We start from the raw sequence: 19,373 nt of genomic DNA, 5'->3' as shown, positions 1-19,373 counted from the left end.
TTTAGGCTTATGGTTCATTGAAATTGAATGCATTCAGAATAGCTTATGGTTCATTGAAATGGAATACATTCAGAAGAGCATGCATTAAGGTCCATCTTTATCTGGTAATAATCAATCTCTTTACCAATTAAACAATGTCTCTCCTTTTCCCACACCAGCCCTAGGCAACCACCATACTTGGTCTCTATGATTTTGACTGTTCTTGATAATTGCATGTAAATGGGGTCACACAGTATCTTTTTGTGCTAAAGCACAAGGTTTATGTCTCTTGTTGCAATCAGATCTTTCCTACTGAAGACTGGATAGTATTCCATTGTGCATTCCTGCCCAACAGTGCAGTTACTACTAACACTTGCTATATTCTTTTCTTTTTAGTAATGGTCACCTTGGTGTGTAGTAATACTGGAGATTCTCATGTGCTTGTTGGCCATTTGTATATCATCTTTAAAGAAGTTGTAGCTGTGGGCTGGGAAGGTGGCTCAGTGGTAGAGCGCTTGCCTTGCATGCATGAAGCCCTGGGTTCCATTCCTCAGCACCACATAAGCAAAAAGAAAAAAGCCAGAAGTGGCACTGTGGCTCAAGTGGTAGAGTGCTAGCCTTGAGCTGAAGAGCTGAGGGACAGCGCCCAGGCCCAGAGTTCAGGCCCCACGACCGGACCCCCCCCAAAAAAATGAAGTTGTAGCTGTGACAACTGTAAGGACAATGAGCAACCATAAATAGGACAAAGTGTCCCTCGCCCTGTGATATTCATGTTTTTGTAACAAACTCATTTAATCACTAAAACTCCTATAAAGTCTTAAATGAAGAGAGTTTCAAAGACAAATTTCTTTTTTAAAATAAGTTTTTTATTGTAAAAATACTGTACAGAGGGACTACAGTTATATGAGCAAAGTAGTGAGTACATTTCTTATCAAGCATTGTTGCCTCCTTCTTTGCTTTTTTCCCTACATCCCTTCCCCCCCACTTCCTCAAGTACACCCCACCCCCTACTCCCGGCCTAAATAGTGTCTTGTATATCTCATTGATATAATGGGTCAACCTGTATCCCTGTTTAAAGATTTTGTTTTTTCCCTTCCCCTCCCCAAATTATGCTGACATCAAATACAGTGAACAGGGGTTATACCATGGGGGAGGAACATACAAAGCAACAAAAAAAAAATCACATGGTACATTGTGATACATTAGAAACATTACATTAGAAACATTAGAATACATTAGAAACAATAGCAAGAAAGAAAAAACCACTTGTGCCCCTATCTTGGGGTTCATTTCACTTAACATCGTCTTATCTGGTCATAGCTTTTGACTTTTCTCCTTGTCCCAGATATATACTAGTTATTGCAAATAAGGGAAATCATAGGACCTATGTGTTTTTGGGCCTGGCTACTTCACTTAATATAATTTTTTCCAAGTCTTTCCGTTTCCTAACAAATGGGGCGATTCAAAGACAAATTTCTTATACCTTCCAATTGAAGATCACAAATCTTAACTCAGTTACACAATTGAATTCGATTTTCAAAGTAAATCTGCCTCAATAGCACCTTTAATCTGATACATAAATTTTACATATGTGAAGTGTTCTTAACCCTGATTTAAAAACATTAATAGTAAAACACTGATTTCTTCGATAGTAAGTAAGCTTTCCCAGTATTGGATACTAGAGTCCAAGACTGAGATTACCTGATGGATAGTTTATGACCTGCATTTGATACATATGATAGTCTCAGGTTCCCTGTGAGGCCTCAAATGAGGAGTAGGGACAAGGTTTCATTTCCTTGGACTGCAGTGAATATTTTCATGCCAAAGGTGGATACTCTGAGTCAGGTCCGGTTCCCATCCACTGGATTCCAATAGCACTGGCTTCACAATATGCTGTCTGCTAGATGTCACCCTTCATAACCACATACAGCACTGTTACCGATTTGGATGAATACATTTCTTGACTGTCCCTACCTCTCCTGCTTTATTTTATCATCTTTATCATCTGCTCTGATTCAGCGAATTCATTTTAGTTACTTTTTTTGATCCAATTCTTCTGTAAGGTCTATTTTCAGAATTGGCTGAGCACGGCTGTAGTTGTCCTCTCTAAAGTGTCCAAAACAATTGTTTTGTTTTGTTTTTTCTCAATTTTAAGTCAAGAGTGATCCAAACATATGGATACAGGGCCTCAGACTTGTAATGCAAGGTGTTCAAGAGGCTGAGATCTAAGGATCCTAGTTTGACAGGCAGACAAGTCCGAGATTCTTATGTCCAATTAGTCTGTAAAAAGCATGAAGAGGAGGTATAGCTCAAGTGGTAGAGTGCCAGCCTTGAGTAAAAAAGCTATGTGAGAGCCTGAAGCCCCGAGTTCAAGCCCCAATACACACACACACACACACACACACACACACACACACACAGATTCAAACATATTTCCTAGGATTTTCCCAGTTGACCCTTCCGTTCGGACAGACTCATGTCTCTAAGCCCCCTTCTGAATAGAAATTCTAAAACTATCACTTTTTCTTTGCTTCTAATGATGTAGTGATTCATACCACGCACACTGCACTTGGAATGGAATATAAAGCCTTTAGCTTGGCCTGCAAGTCCTTGCATGATTTGGCTCTCTCTTTTCTCTGTGACCTCATCATGGACCTTACTCTTATTCCAGCTACACTGGCCCTTCCCTCCCCGCCCCCCCCTTTCTTCTGAAGAAGCCAAACTCTTTCTAATCTCAGTCCTTTGTACAGGCTAGTCCCATGTACTGGAATCCCATCTCCCCAATCTTTGCTTGGGTAGACCTCCTTACTCTGCCCGTCTATTTCCCATAGTGCGTTTTCTTCATTGAATTTAGCATAGTCTCTGCACTTAGTTGCTTACTCTGTCCCATCTCCACAGATCATTAGCCGCAGAGGGCTAGTTATGGTGTTCTGTTTGCTGGGTATTGATAATTACCTGCCAAATGAATATCACAGTTGCTACACCTATCACCAGTAGCTGTAGCAGCATAACTATTATCCGTGGTATAACCACTGCGGCGCATGTGAAGTTCTGACGGGAAGTTCTGAGTAATTGTTGGAGCTATCTAAATGTCAATATCCTCTGCCCTCATTAATACAATTTTTAAAAAAAAATCACCTTTAAGGTTCTTTCCAAATTTGCTCTAGTATAGTTCTCAAACTGTACTTTTTCTGTTCTTGGCATTTCTCTTAAAGGAGCTATGTGCACAAAATGTGCCTTTTGGGGGAACTATTCTAACTTTAGAAAAACAGTATTGAACATTAGTCAATTGCTTTACAATTACTAATCCATATTGATTGGTGTAACTAAAAGTTTTCTGTGAGACTGAGTGGCTATGTATTAATTTACCCCAGTATCTTTAGCGATAAGAATATTCTGACTGCAGGTTACAGAGGGGAGACTGAGAAACTAAATGACCAAGTTCTAGTTCTAGATTCTATGCCCCACCCCTCTCCGAGGTCCCCCAGGGAACCTCTTTGCCCTTCTCCCCTAATTCAGTCCTTAGAATAGCATCAGATTGTACTAAATCCTTCCGAATCTTAACCATTTAGAATCCTCTGGCTTTTAAAATTCATAAACGATCTCTGCCTAAAGATATGTCTCTACCAAGGCTTAATACCCCTGTCTCTGCATCTCGGAATCCGTCTGTAGGAAACAGTATAAAAATGAGTGTGAAGCTTGCGTTGTCACAGATCCCCTCCCTCTCCGAGGGGGTGGTGAAGGGGGGGTGTGTGTGGAGAAGATGCTCCAAGGTGAAATAAAATACAGCATCGAAAAAGGAAATCAGATGTCTCTTTCCTTGTTTCTAGCTCGCAAGCATTTTTGGAAACCCCAATGGAAGAGATAAGCAGTTGGAAAGGGGGGAGGCAGGAAGGGGGGCGGGGAGGGGCGGAATAGCAGTGGCGGAGCTTGGTTGGGGTTCACAGCCGTGTGGCCCGGCGCCTTTAACTCGGCGTGACCTCGGCGCCCCGGGCCCAGCGCCTGGCCGGGGCGGCGGGCGCCCCGCTCGCCCCCTCCATCGCGCCCGGCGCGCGCAGCAGTGTTGTCTTCTGGCGATTGGTTGCGGGACCAGAGACAGCTGTGCGGAGCGGAGCGGGGCTCAGGAACTGGGACCTGCACGCCGCCTGGCCCGCTGGCAGTGGCGATCGCTCGTGGGGACCGAGGGGGAACCGCGGAGGCGCGTTCCAGGCGGGGGTGCCGCGGGCGCCCCCCGAACGGGGCGGTCGGGTCGGAGGAGCCCCGCCCTCGGCCCGCGGCTCCCCGCGGGGTCGTGGCAGGTGGGCCGGGCTGGACGCGGCCGGTCTGCCCGTTCCCACGGAGACTCGCTTTCTCCGCGAGAGGGAGGGGCCACCCTAAAATATGTAAATTACCCAAGCGCTCTCTCCAAGCTGGGGCGCCAGCCCGGGTCCCGGGGTCCTCGCCGGCTGCAGGGTGTTTTCCATGCAAATGAGAAGCCTGACCGGATCGGTGCTGCCGCGGCCGGCGGAGGGGTGATGAGCCGGAGCCGGGGCGGCCCTCCTGCTTCCTGAAGCCCTTCCGCAGCGCTTCTGGGGCGCTCTCGGCGCGGAGCGGTGCGCGGGGCTGCCGCGCGGGGGGCGGTCGGCGGCCATGGCTCCCGTCGCCGCCGGGGTCAGTAAGTAGGAGCGTGCCTGTGGAGGTGGAGGGGGGCGCACGTGCGTGTGGGCGCAGCCCGCCACCCACTCCCCCGCGCGCACCGCCCCGAGCCTCGGGAGCAAGGAGATTGACGGGCCACAGCAGTCGCCTGCACGACTCGGGCTCTTCCTGGATTCCGCCGGGAGCCTCGCCTCGCCTGGCTGCAGCTGCCGTCTGCGGAGCCGGGCCGGATCCCCGAGCTTCCCTGCGCTCCCCACCCCACCCCTCCGCCCCATCCGAGCCTCGGGAAAGGAAGATCGGCCGCCTTGGGACTGCAGGGGAGGGCAGAGCCGGTGGACGCCCGGGCGTGCTGCGGGCCGCGCGGCTGCTAGGCCCGGAGGGACACGGCTTGGACACTGTCATCCCCACGCCCGGGCGCTGAAAGCCTCCTGGCGCAGTGGGGCTGCCGCCGCCGCCGCCGCCCCTCCGGCTTCCCGGGTGTCGGATCCCGGGTCAGCCCCGGAGGCCTCGGTTTCCTCATTTGTTTGGGTCTTTTGTGCCGTGGCTCACACAGTTGGCTAAGCACTCCGGCCGCTGAATCGGGCCATTGTCTGCGCTCCCATTGCTTTCACGCTGTAAGTCTCGGCGCCCCCACCCCGCCCGCCCCCTCCCCGCCTCCTCCTGGCCGCGGAGCCTCCAAAACGTGCCTTTCGCCTCCCCCCCAGGAATCTGGAAGCTATAAGCCGAGCGGATTGCAAATGAAGTGTAATGCATTGTGGGACGTGTGTAAAATCGGAGCCTTCGCCGTGGGGGTGTGGGGGGGCGTGGGGAGGGCCGGACCCGCTGCTGGCGGTGTAGACGCCGACGACGACGAGGAGGGGCTGGGAAAATGTGCGCAGAGTCCGCCCGGGTCGTGCCCGCCGTAGACGGATGAAGCAGCGCGCTGCGCCCCGGCGCTGAGGCCCCACGATCGGGGGCAGCAGGTCGCCCTCCACACCATGAAGAAGACCCGGAGCACAACCTTGCGGCGAGCCTGGCCTAGCTCGGATTTCTCAGACCGGGCCTCGGACCGCATGAGGTCCCGCAGCGAGAAGGACTACCGTCTGCACAAGCGCTTCCCCGCGGCCTTCGCGCCCCAGGCTTCGCGGGGCTACATGACATCAGGTTGGTCACGGCGGCGGTGCCTCGGGGCCGGGTCTGCGGGGCGTGCTCGGTGCGCGGCGGCGGCTGGGCGGCGGGGAGGGGGGGGGAAGCGGGAGGGGGGGTTGCTTGGAGCCGAGGACCCGCGGTGATGGATGCGCTAAGTTATAGGGAAAGCAGGGGAAAAATTAGCTCACATCCACCATTTTGTACCTCTGCAAGATCCACAGCAGGCCCTCTTCCTATGAGGTTGGAGTGCTATTAGTTAGGTGAAATCGGGGGTTGCGGGCGGGTGGAGGCGGTGGGGGAGGGGGAGACGAGCCAGGCGTTTGGGGGCTGCAGGGGGATCAATGACCGCAAGCCCCCCCAACGCAGCAGCCTCCTTGAGCTTTGTGCGAGAGCCCGAGTTCGGGGTCTCCCGCAGCACCCGGCTCCCAGGCTCCTGCAGTGTGGCCAGGTCCACCTTAGTGGTCATTTACACAATCCTCTCATCGGCCTTTAAAAAAATAAAAAAAAATGGGAGCAGGTTCCACGCGCCCTTCTGGGTTCGAGTCAGGGGAAGAGGGGTGCACGCAGATATCTCAGGCTCGTCCGGTTTGCACGCAAGGAACTAGGCTGGAGCTCATGGAAGGCATTCTGTGGGGTTAATGGTGTGGATTGAAGACTCCGCCTGATTGTGCGTGGATTGAACCTATGTGGCTTTGGATTCGGTTGCTTGGAAAAGAATGGAGGCTGTGTCGTGAATCTGCATGTCAGACAGGAAGGACAAACAAAACGGTCAGTGGAAGTGGAGGCCTCAACATAGATTTCGTCTTAAAAATGCAGTGTGCCCTGAAAAGCCTTTCTGAATGGGCCCCGTTCCCTGTGGAAATAACGACAGAGTGGCTTTGGTTTGCGATGGGGGAACCCAGAGATGCTGGAGGAGGAAAATCCCAGAAATCTTTTATTGCTTTCCCAGCCCTTCCTTCTTGCTTACCACTTGTCTGTAATGATATGGAAGACATCAGGGTTGTTTTTTTTTATTATTTGTTTTTCATTGTGAAAATCATTGGTTTGCTTCTAAGATCCAGTGTAATGGAAGAAACAAGGTTTTTATTTTAAATCACATACCAAATCATTCTAAGTCCTGTCTTAACTGGAAAAGATGGTTTTAAGCTGGTGATTGGTTCTTACAGGCAAGCTTTACTGTCTTCCTCCTAAAGCAGCAAGTCCTTTTAAACTGGGGTCACTATCTCATGCTTTAACAATGTCTTGTGACCACATTTCCATGCATACAAAGCCTAAGTATAATAACTTATCTTTCTTTTTTAAAAATTGCAAAATCAGGCGACAGAAGGATGTTCTACTATTTTGGCAATAAGGCTTCCTTGATTTTTCTCTTTCATGAAAAGCCAAATTTGTAAAGGAAGTGACAACTGCAGTTTATACTTCAGTAATTTAAGACCCTGCTGTGGTTACTGTATTCTTCAGACTTGTGTCAGTAAATTCTAAAATATACCTAGATCCAAATCTAACCACAAAATACATATGTACATAGATCCATGTCTGTACTGAGTGAATCCAGGCTTCACATGCTTAGGGGTTGAATGTCTTCATTCCATTTTGCCCCCCCCTTTTCTGTCCCTCTTAAATAAACAGTGCCAAAAGTAAGCATAAAGCAATTGGGGGGCAGTGCCCACCATTTCTTCAACAAACCTGCAAGACTCTAATAATTTCAGGCACATTCCCATGGAGCCTATTTTTATCTCTCTTGACATTGCTTCATTATGATTACATTTTCCATCTTTGTAGAAGAACTCTCTGCTGTTTCTGGTGTTGCAAGACATTTTTCCAGGGCTTAAGGAAGATGCTTTTAATTTTATATGATTCTCTGGTTTCAGCTCTAGATCTGTGTGTGGTGAGTTGGTCTTTTGGTGATCCTGAAAGTTAACCTGTTTCAGGTGGGTGGCTGTTCATGCAGATTCCATGTTAGGTTACTGCTGAGAATACAAGAACCCCTGAAGAGCTGTGTCATTCATTCAGCATTTTATGAGGTGCCCACTCAGGGTAAAGCACTTTGTTCTACATCCTTATGGGGTCACTGGATTGGATAGAATATATGAGTTTTATATAGGGAGGGAGAGATATTATTTTTCCTTTATGTTAGATGTCAGCTAGTACATGGAATAAAAAGCAGGTGTTGGTGTTAATGGAAAGAAACAGTAAATATGAAGACAAACACCAACGATCAACATTGAAAAGAGTAGATGGAATCTTTCTTATATGCAAGTTTTGGGGAAATGTAGCATGGCAGGATGAGTATCTAATCTATTTTCTTTTCAAATAAGGATCTTTTCAACATAGGAGAGTTAATAGAAGTCAATGCTGTATTGAAACAGTTGGAGATCATTTATAAGTTCTCTTCCCCTTAGGAGATTAAAATGTATCAAATTAGTCACTATGGGTACGAGCAGAACCTTTGGCATATAAAATAGAAAAGAAGCAACTTTTAATATTTTTTCCTTTCTCTTTGTCCAGTCATTTGGTTTAGTGATTACTCATGTTATCATCTTTCTTTTGCTGTGGGTAAATGTATTTGTGTTCATAAAACAAGATAAGCCAAAATCTGAAGAAACTTCAACTGAGCCTAAAGAAACTTCAGCTAAAGTTATTTCTAGAATTCCCATAGCAAATATCCCTGATCATTAAGAAGAATAAGCATTAAAAAAAAGGCCTGGTAAATGAGAAATTACAAGGAACTTTTAGAAAAAGACACCCTTAGACTTGGTATACCTATGTAACACACAGTAGGTGCCTTAAGCAGGATTGTAAGCATGTGTGATAGCTTGATAATGAAACAACACCATTTCTACCTAGTAATAAGTAATTGCCAGTGTGAAATGTGATTTATAGCTGTGGGTTTGACCTTTGGCCTTAAGCTCAAGATGTTGGATCAGACAACAAGAAGACTGATGAGGTCTTGCAAAAGGATGGGTAGATGGAAAATTAGGAAAGTTTCCATCTGCAGGCCCACGATTTCTGTGTCCGCTTTTTACTCCCTATCCATGCTACCAAATCTAAAGTAATCCTAAGAGTCCACCAGCCTCCTAGCAACCAGGAGGTGTAAAGAGCAGGAGAGGAGTCCATTGTTCCTCTGGCATATTAATTTCCCAATGGTAGTTTCTGGGCAGAAGGTTGGGGGAGGTGGGGAGGGAAATCTTGCCTTTTGTCTAAATTAAGATGAATAATAAATCCATGCATGGCATTATCTGAAGAAGAAAAAAGGATTGGATCCAGTGTATATAGGGTTATTCTTCCACATTTTTTTAAACCAGAAAAACAAAAGAGATATTAATGGGAGACTAAAGTAAAACTGGAAAAAGTAAAAAGGAAAGCTGTGTTAATGCTTAGTACTTTGTAGATGCCAGCCTACTGGTATACCTCTGTGACATGATTTCCAAGGCCTCAAGTGGATGAAGCCATTAGAACTTGCTCTGGTACTGTGCGAACAATCATTCATTCAAACGATGCTAACTTCTTCCTTCATAGTTCCTCCAGCAGAACCGGGGCTGTTTTTCATGTATAATACCACTAGAGTCATAGGGGCCTTCTTATTGATCAAGATTGAAAGTTATTTTTTCCAGTCTGCAGGTTTTATAGAACATGTTTCTAAAAGGCTTTGCTTATGAACCAGCAAGCAAAGTCCCCAGCAGTTTGAGTTTGGTACATGTCATTTTCAATAGTGTCTTTTTAAGGAATAAAGCAGATTTTTTTTAAAAAAAGTACTGTGGCTTTAAAGAATTTGAAAAGAAAAAACAAAAGTCTCTGACTTAAGAATGTCAGTTTTTCTTTTTAAAGATCAGTTTTGTCTGCGGCTTTAATGAAGATTATCAGTGGAGAGAGATGACCAGAATACCACTTGATTGGCTTATTAGTTTTCATTTCATAGAAACAAATCTGGGGCCACATTTGACTGTGTTCCCCATGTTCTCTTATTTTAAGGAGATTTAAGAGTTTTTCTGGGTGTGGAAGATGAACACAAGCTTCTAATGTGGGCCTTCCACAAACCTGCCATCTCCCTGGAGGTGGATCTACATTTGGGCTCCATGGTGGCTGTGTAGTGACTTCTGAATGCTAGTATATAAATTGCTTGAAAAGCCCTTTTCCCTTTTCAAACTTACTGGAGTCACAGGCTTCTGTGTGTAGGAATAGTGCTCGGTGCAGTGAAATCCTGTTTTCTGTCATCCTCAAATCGTACATTATGAGTTTGCATCTCAGGGTTTGCCCTGGTAACCGGAGCAATGAGGGGGAAAATGATAGATTAAGGTCTTACAGGTTAAAATTAAATGCCAGTTTTCATGAACAACATCCTGTCCCCTCCTTTGCCCTCTTCCCAGAGATCCATTTTCAGCTTAGCTGCTCCAACTGAGTTTTAATTTGAAACTACCTTTGTTGACTTCTTTCAGGCAAAATGGAAAAGAGGAATATTACCCTTGGTGGTGAATAACTTTCTTCTTCATTTATTTCCCAAGAGAACTGGAAGGTGTTTAGTAAAGGTCACCTCTCTTGGTATTTCAAGATCTGTTACACACTTTGTGAATGTTTTTATTTGGAAGTGAGGGATAAAAGTAATATGAACATACTGCATGAGAACCTAAGAGTTTTTAACACCCTCCAAGTGATTTTGGCCTTAACTTCCCTCACCCCACAGGCTTGGAACAATTCAGATAATGGAATGTTCATGTAACCAAGGAGCAAAATCTGGTTAGATGCTTGCCAGTGAGATAACCGACTTCTGAACTTAATAAAACTTCTGTAGATCAATCATAGAGACTGTGAAATAGCTATTCTTTAGGGTATACAGTTGAGTGTCTTATGGCATGTGAGAATACAGATTGTAGTCAACTGTAAATTAACTCTAGCTACATACCACATGAACTCAATGACATGGATGATTTTTAAAGTAGGTAATAAACTTTCCCTTAAGTAGTAAATCCCTAGACTATTTTTATTTGACATTGGAATGTGTACCAGTTGGCCAGAAAATCCTATTGATTTCTACCATCTAAACATCTCTTCATCCCAGCAGTTTGAGTCTTCTGTTCTTCCAAAGGAATCACTACTCCAGCCTCATCCATCTTCTAGGTGTCCCCGCCCAACCCTCTTGGCCCCAGAGATTTTGTGTGGTTCTAAAGCAACATTGGATGTGTTGCTTCCTTTTAAAATGTTTCTCATGGACACAAATGAAGTCCTACATAGATTGTTGACCATGAAAGTCTTTGAGGTATCACTTGCCCATTGGTTCTTCCTCTGCTGGTGTCCTGTCCCTTAACCCCCTGTGTACCAGGCTCTGGGAGCTCTGTACCTTTGGCTCTGTCTGTTGCACTTGTCATTTTATGTGCCATTACTTGGAATGTTTCCCACATCTCCAAGTCTTAAAGCATCCCATTAAGCATTTCAGACAACGGATAACTCTCTCTGTCTCTGTCTTTCTATCTGTGTGTGTGTGTGTGTGTGTGTGTGTGTGTGTGTGTGTGTCTGTCTGTCTCTCTCTCTCTCTCCTTGGGGTCTTGCTGTGTTTCTCCAGCCACCTTTGACTTTGTCATTCTTCTGTCTCAGCCTCCCTAGCAACTGGGATTACAGGTGTGTACCACCAGGCCCAGCTTACCCTTTTAGCCTTCCTTCAGGTCCTTTCTGAGTGAATCACTCCTATAAGACTTGTTTTGTATGGATGTTATAGCAACACAGTCACATTGTATTGCATTACCAGTTTACCTGTACACCTCCTGCATGGACAGAGGGCTCTTCCTTAACAGTACCTGTTGTAGTCACTGGTCCATTTTGCCAGCAACCACAAAAGTTGGCATGTATAAAGACTCAATAAATGTTTATTTGATGAATGACTTCTCTTTAAAAAACTTGGATGCAGAGATGTCTTGAAGTCTTAATGTGAGTCATCTTTTTTATAACTGTGGAAGTTAATAGATCTCTCTCTTAAAATCCTTCCCTTGGAGGATCTCATTCTGTGATTGGTAGATTGGACTGCCTGTCTGGGAAAGCAAGAACTAACAGGAATAAGTCATGAGTCAAGAAGGGAGCTGGATAGAGTTGGTGTAAGTGGAATAAAGCTCAGAGAAGACAAGGATGCCACTTAGGAGAGGTGACTTGGAGGAGGATTTCTAAGGCTGTGAAAGAGTGGGTAGGATTTGGAGAGATGGAAAAAAGAATTAGAAGAGGACTATGGAAGTAGTATGACCTAAGGCATGAAGCTAGAAATAAATATGTGTATGTGAAAGTCCTTACACTGCAACTTGGAGATGTAACCAGAAATAATGTATATCTACATGTGGCGGGATCTTGGAATTTGGGTGTAATCAGGAATTATGAGGGAGTAACAGATTTGTGAGACTTTGGGATTGACACGATGAAAGGGAAGGGAGCTGTGGCGTACAGGGTAGGAGCCATCCTGGGTATTGATGAAAGACCATTATAGAACTAAGTTTCTCAACAGTATTAGGCATTAACACGATACCCAAGAGATTATTTTTAAACCATCCCTACATACCTCCTTGTCTTAGACTGTTTTGTGCTGCTATAACAAAATATCTGGGCTGAGTAATTTGCAAAATAGTTTATTTGGCTCAGGATTCTTTTCTTTTTTTCTTTTTCTTTTTGTCATTTGTGGGGCTTGAACTCCGGGCCTGGGCGCTGTCCCTGAGCTGCTTTTGCTCAAGGCTAGCATTGTACCATTTGAGCCACAGCACCACTTCCTGCTTTTTCTGTTTATGTGGTACTAAGGAACAGAACTCAGGTCTTCATGCATGCTATGCAAGCACTCTACCACTAAGCCACATTCTTGGCCCTGGCTCAGGATTCTTGTGTCAGGAAGATTTGAACAGCGTGGTGCATGTCCTGGGGTCACCAACCCTACCTACTTTTTTCCTGCCACACTGTCTTACAACATGCCTAAAAGGAACTGGCTGAGTGCAGAAGGAAACAGGCACAAAGGATGGCCTTTCTTTTTAGCAACCAGTCTCGTAAAACCTAACCCACTCCCACTAGATGGGCATTAATCCCTTTCCAGGAGCAGTCACCTCATGATCGAATCATCTCTTAAAGATCCACTGTCTTTAAGTACTGTGATGGGGGACCAAGCTTCCATCTAGTACATGAACCTTTGGAGAACAAACCTCACCCAAACTATAGTATCTGTACTCCTGTGCACCTGTACTGTTATTTCCTTAACGTTTGACCTACTTCCTTATTTAAATGAATTAAAAAGGAAATTCTCTCTGGGTGCAGGTAGCTCTTGCCTATAATCCTAACTACTCAGGAGGATCCAATTCGAAGCCAGCCAGAGGAAAAAAGTCTATGAGACTCGTATCTCCAATAAACTACTCAGAAAAAGCCAGAAGTGGTACTGTGGCTCAAGTGGTAGAGGGTTTTCCTTGAGTACAAAGAGGCCCAGGGACAGTGCCCAGACCCTGAGATCAAGCTCCAGGACTGGCAAGAAAAAAAAAGGGGGAGGGGGGAGAATTCCTTTTTTGTGAAATTGTGGGTTTCACTTGATAAAATTGATTTTTTTCCCTAATCCCCACTAAAATTAACATAAAACTCAGTTACAGATACATAACCAGTTAACCTCCTAAAATGAATCCTTGGAGCTGAGTGGAACCACATAGTGGAGGACAAGGAGGGTGTGATGGGAAGGAGGAATAAAAGAAGGAAGTTGTAGGTTTGTTTTTTTTGTTTTGTTTTGTTTTTGGTCATTAATTGGATTTAAGAGGTGAAAGAGGCCTGGACCTGGTGGATCATGCCTATAATCTCAGGAGCTTGGAAGATGGAACAGGAAGATGTTGGTCCCAGACCAGCCAGCCCAAAGCAAAATTGAGAGACCCAATATGAAAAACTAACAGCAAAAGGACTTGGAAACATGGCACTAAGAGGTAGAGCAGTTGTCTAGTTGTCTGTTCTCAATCCTTAGTACTGCTCAAGCACATGTTTGTGTGTGCGCGTATACATACACAGACACACTGTACACACATGCAGGGGAAAGAGAAGATGTTAGAAAAACAAAATAAATGACCAGGAAACTGGGGAAAGTAGAGCTGATGATGAGTTCTATTTTGGATTAACAGATATGTTGTCTGAGCAGGGAGGTAGGGAGACTATTAGGCATACATGCATGGTAAAGGTTAGAGGTTTAGGTTAAAGGTCACTCATCCATGCACGCTTGCCTGTTAAGAACATGAGAATAGCTTTGCTTTTTGTACTCTATGTTCCACTACTTAGAGGAGAACAGATGACTTAGGTTATTTTTATTTCCAGCAGATGGAGGGTCAATTGCATTCCACTGACTCTGAGTTCTTAGGTTTTGAAATACCCAGAGAACAGCAGTTACGATTGCTTAGAGATTGCTCTTCTCTTCCTAAGAACAAAGTGTGGCTTAATTTTTTTAGATTTGTTTTATTCATGTTTGCATTGGTTTCAAAGATGTTACGTTGTTTTGTTGGTAACAGGAATATGCTTTTGGTAACTGCAGTCAGGCTTGAAAAGAGTTAGAGCTATGCAAGAAATTGCACAAAAGACGAGACCAGCTAGCTATGTAAGTAATGTATATTTCAAACATCTGTCATATACCTATTCAGTGAGAAAATTATGGCTTAGGTAATTCATGCTCACAGTTAAAATCTTCATTTATCTTCCCACTTTAATCCATGATGGCCCCTCCAGGCCAAGTTTTCTCTTTTTGAAGATAAAAGAGAGAAATTTGGCAGATGCCCATGGCATTAAGGGTAGCAGGATGTATGCCTGGGCTTAGGCTTCTGATGGCCACACGTTTTTTGAGGGAGGGACCATCTAGCTTTGCAATTAACACCCCCACCTCACCCCTACTGCAAATTCCTGTCTGGTTGGTCCCCCTATGAGAGCTAATAGACTTTTTATGGCTTTTAGGCATATCCCTCTTTTGCTGTGAAATAATTTCATTATTAAAGTGAAGGCCCCCATAGCGATATGAGACACATTAGATATTTGTCTTTTTTTTCTTCTTCTTTTTTAAGGTTCCTGGAATGTGAAACTTTTTTTGTTGGTGTAGTTTTACCCCCAAAAGATCCATTCAAACTCCAATGCTTGGTACCTATGAATATGACCTTATTTGGAAATAAGGTCTTTGCTGATATAACTATATGGTGCAAATATACAAAGATAGGGTTGCTCTTAAATGTTATAGGGTTCATGTTCTTTAAGCTAGAAGAAAAGAAACGAAGATACAAGAAAAGCGCTGTGTGACCAGAGAGGCAGAGAAAGGCCAGAAGCTAGAGAGGGGCATAGAATACATTTTTCCCATGGATACCTCAGAACGAACAAGTTCTGCAGACTCTGACACTTCCCGCTTTTGGCCTCCAGAAGTGGGGAGTGGAGATGGGAAATCTTTGTTCCAGGCCAGCTAGTGTAGAGCAAAAGCGAGAGACCCTATCTGAAAAACAAAACTAGGACTGTGTGTGTAGCTCATGTGGCAGAGTTCTTGACTGGCCTGAGGCTCTGAGTTCAACCTGCAGTACTGGAGATTGAGCCACTCACTTGGTGTTACTTGTTACAGCACCTGTAGGACCTAAATAGATCTATTTTCGGGACCTTGTGAGAGGCAGATCCCGAACTTTTTCATGTGGACATTCAAATTTGCTGCATGATTACTTTTCCAGACCTTTTTTTTTTTTGTCTGTTGGGGGGCTTGGAATCTGGGCATTGGCGCTGCCCCTGAGCTCTCTCAAGGCAAGCACTCTACCACTTGAGCCACAGTGTCACTTCGGGTTTTCTGGTGTTTTTATCGGAGATAAGAGTTTCACATCCTTTCCTGCCTGGGCTGGCTTTGAACCGAGATCCTCCTGAGTAGCTAGGATTACAGGTGTGAGCCACCAGCGCCTGGCCTAGATTTCTTTTGTGGAAGCAGCAGCCAGTGACCTGGTTTTGATGATTACATACTTCCTGACTTCGACCTTGCTGAGTCTGGTGAAGTAGTGAGACACAGTTCCTGGAGATGGAAGTGGTGCAACAAGATGGCAGTGTGCAGGCAGTAATGGCAGCAACAGGTGATGCCCTAAGTAGCAGTGCCAGTGGTGCCAGCTGCAGGTTTAGGCCCACCTGTGGCTCTCAAGGGGTCTTCCTCGAAGCAGCTCTAGCAGCACAGTTCCTAGTCTGGGTCTCCACCCTTTCTAGACTCTTGCGAGTTACTCATTAATATTGTAACATAGTGAATTAGAACCAAGAGACATACCTGATGGCCTAGTTTCTCTAACCTAGCCTTTCCATCCTTAGCTGGATAAACTATATACTTTACCCATTTTCCCAAGACCCCATGTTTTAGACCCATAAAACAGGAATAATACCTAAGGTATCTACTACCCCTTTAGGGATTGGATGAGTTGTGTCAATTAATTTGCATAAAGCATTTAAAGCTAAGCTGGGTACATTGGAGGTATTATATCAGTATTATTTGTTATCAGTGTTATTTAAATAGCCAGTTTTAGCCAGAATTAGTTTCTGTTGACTGAGAATCCCAGCAGACATAGATTGGCAACAGGATCTCAACAGTTGTTACTTTAAAGCATTGCCACAAAGAATGAATTGAAATAAACTTTACCAACAGGTCTAGCTCAGTTTTGGTTTGCAACTATGTTGCCTTCATTCTTAAGAGAGGTTCCAGTGCTTCTTCCCCCACCCAGACTTGTTCAGTAATCTCCTGCTCCCCTCTACTTTGCATTCTAGTTCCAAATAGGGTTAAAAACACCAGGAAGCCTGGTTGAGTGCATTTGAGTTGTTCCTTCTCTGTGTTCCCAAACTATCCTTTGCGCATCTCTAAGATGAATGACATGTCTGTCATCATCTTGTCTGACTCTCCTCTAAGACCAGAAACTCATGTCTGCTTTAGCTTTGTGTTCTCCTTGTCTAGCAGATGGTCAAGAGACTAACTGTATGCCTGTGGGAACACAGGGTCCTTTGGACACTCCCAGTCATTACATTGGGGTCTCTGGATTTCACTTTCTTCTTTAACCATTAGTATAGTTGGTGTCCTGGAATGTTGTGTAGAGGCTGCTGGCTAATTGTGGGGAATTAGTAATCTAGCTGAACTCAATCTGAGTGGAGGAGCAAGCTGGTGAACTAGGGTAGTTTGGGTATCTTTTGGGTTGTATAGATCTGTGCTTCTATCTTAGGCATTTAAAGAATTCCAGCATGGATCCTTGGAAAAATTGTACAACTATTTGACTCTTTTGAACTGTCTAAAATTAAACATACTTCTAGATTCAATGCTAGTACTTGTAGTTACAATGGAGTTTCCTAGTGGATACATTTGATTTTTTTATTTCTATTGGTTGTCAAGTAATTGAGAGAAGTATTATATATACATACATATAAATATACATGCATATATACACATATAATGTATATGTATATAAATATACGTGTGTTTATAGATATATATTTACATTTCTTAACTGGTTGTAAATAATGTAGACAAAGGCCTATGTTGATAAACATTTAAAAATGTTTATAGTCTGCCAGAGAGTAAACAAGCCCAGAGGAGCAGAATAATGAAGGTAGTAATGATGTTAGAAAGATTTGTCCACATTTGTAGTAGTGAAGGTCCTGTGACTTAGGCCTTGGACAGTCATATGTTGGTGTCCTCTTGCTAGCCATGATACAACTGGCAGTTTTATCAATCTGTCCTCTGTATCTAAATTATGGTCTTCATGTGAAATTAATGACTAAATGTATGTGAAATAACTAGCACAATGATTGCATGTGGTAAGAACTTAATACATCTTTACTATTATGTTATTATTTCTTTGCTAGATTGGTATTCTTATCATTATTATTATATTACAATGCAGGATTGGGCATTCTTAGGTAGTTTACAACCATAGATACAAAAGGAGGGTGACCACAGGCAACCTTCCAAGGAGGATCAGATTGAGTTAAAAGAAACTCTAAGTTGGATTCTGGTTGGTCTCATACTTGATACTCATTCAATCAGAAATCAAATATTCCATTTCTTATTGATTTTGGTGTGTGATCTTCTACGAAAACCTACAGAATTATAATTCATTTATCTAAGTGGGCTCACCTTGGGTTGAGTTTCCAACTTAGGAAAATGGTAGAGAATCTTTGTGCATTCAATATTCCTATGAAATATAAATCTTAAGACAGTTTGGCTTCACTTTAAAATAGGGGAATTGTGCCCCATGTAACCAGACACAGATCCATTTGAGATGCTTATTTTGATTTTTCAGTTGAAGGTAAAGGGAAGGACAAAGTTTTTCTTCAGAATAGGGAGTTGGCTGTGTGTATATGTTTGCGCATGCATGAAAGATGGATCTTACAAAACTCCATGTAAGAAAAGAAAGACGTGAAATTAAGCTGTGTCGTTCAGTGCCAGTTTTCAAAGTAAAACATAGTGGAATCTCTTCTCTAAACCAAGAACATTTCTTCTTCTCTGATGGGACTGAAACAGTAGAGAAAGTTGGGCACCAGTGACTCATGCTTGTAATCCTATCTACTCAGGAGGCTGAAATCTGAAGATGTTCAAAGCCAACCCTGGGATAATTAATCCAAGAAACTTTTGTCCCCATTTAACTAGCAAAAAGCCAGAGTGGAGCTGTGGCTCATGTGGTAGAGCACTAGCCTTCAATGAAAAAGCCAAGTGAGAGTACAAGGCCCTGAGTTCTAGCCCTAGTACCAGGACATAGTACCTAGTACAGTGGAACCTCAGAGCTGTGTAAGACTTAAGCCTTGTATGCTTCAGTTTATGGTCCACTTGTCATAGGGTTTAATATTTCAGTTACTTTCCTGGTGATAGATGGTGGTACCCAAGTTAGGCTCTGAGCTGACAGCTGAGCTGAGGAGGATTCATACTTGCCAACTCACATAATCCCGATCCAGCCAAGGTTTGGGAGCTCAGAGCCACTGAACTGAAACCATTCGAGTTTTCCTTTTGCTTAGACATTTTCAACATGTTGTTCCACCCCAAATCAAGGGGAAAATGATGAAGGAAAACCTAAGAGGTATAAGTAATATACTTCCTGGGTTTAGTGCCAATGATTTAAACTTCCAGGCCAACTATACATATGGCACCCCAGTCTCAGCTTATGTCAGCGAAAACAGAATTTCTGGGGGATTCAGATCTTGTCTTGCACATGTTAAACCCCTCAAAGCAGCCAATAATTCATATTTTAAGCAGCATAAATGACAAGAACTGAGATTTTGTATGCACACGTGCACATGCAGACACACAGAGTCTCCCGCACATACTTACAGTCACTACGTGCTTGACTGTTAAAGATTAGTAAAAATTAACTTTTTTTAAGTAAAATATTGACTGTTTTCATTCATTCTCCCGGTGATATTTCTGCCTTATCTTGAGCCAGGGGAACCCTACTTGAGAAGCTTGGGTTGAAACACGGGAGATTTCAAACTTCCTCTGCATATTCCTAAAGAGTCTCACCTTAAATATGTGTGATGTTATTTAGAAATAATCTCAGGCAGTTGAAGTTCTTCTAAGGATTACTTGGTTTTCCCCAAAGAACAAGGTTGGGGGTGGGAATCACTACAGTGTTCCCTAAGGCTTTATCTTGTCCTTCTTCTTGTCACTGGAGGCTAGGTGT

The 19,373-nt window shown here is 44.0% G+C and overlaps 1 protein-coding gene across 3 annotated transcripts in view; it reads left to right on the top strand.

Moving 5' to 3' along the window:
* The window catches only part of Stox2 (storkhead box 2), a 201,737-nt gene that overhangs the window by 94,148 nt on the left and 88,216 nt on the right, over positions 1-19,373 (top strand). Inside the window, exon 1 of one of the 3 annotated variants that reach the window (XM_042701695.1) lies at positions 4,889-5,757. The exons of the other annotated variants lie outside the window; for them this stretch is intronic. Coding sequence (XP_042557629.1) covers positions 5,592-5,757 — 166 coding nt within the window. The 5' untranslated portion in view covers positions 4,889-5,591. Of the gene's footprint in view, positions 1-4,888; positions 5,758-19,373 lie in introns of those variants that run through there. 3 annotated transcript variants of the gene reach the window in all.

The sequence above is a fragment of the Dipodomys spectabilis genome, unplaced genomic scaffold (genome assembly GCF_019054845.1).
Source record: "Dipodomys spectabilis isolate Male_0828 unplaced genomic scaffold, ASM1905484v1 ptg000009l, whole genome shotgun sequence".
In the NCBI taxonomy this organism is placed as follows: domain Eukaryota; kingdom Metazoa; phylum Chordata; class Mammalia; order Rodentia; family Heteromyidae; genus Dipodomys; species Dipodomys spectabilis.
The sequence above is the reverse complement of the archived record's forward strand: the minus strand, read 5'-3'. Positions and strand labels throughout refer to the sequence as shown.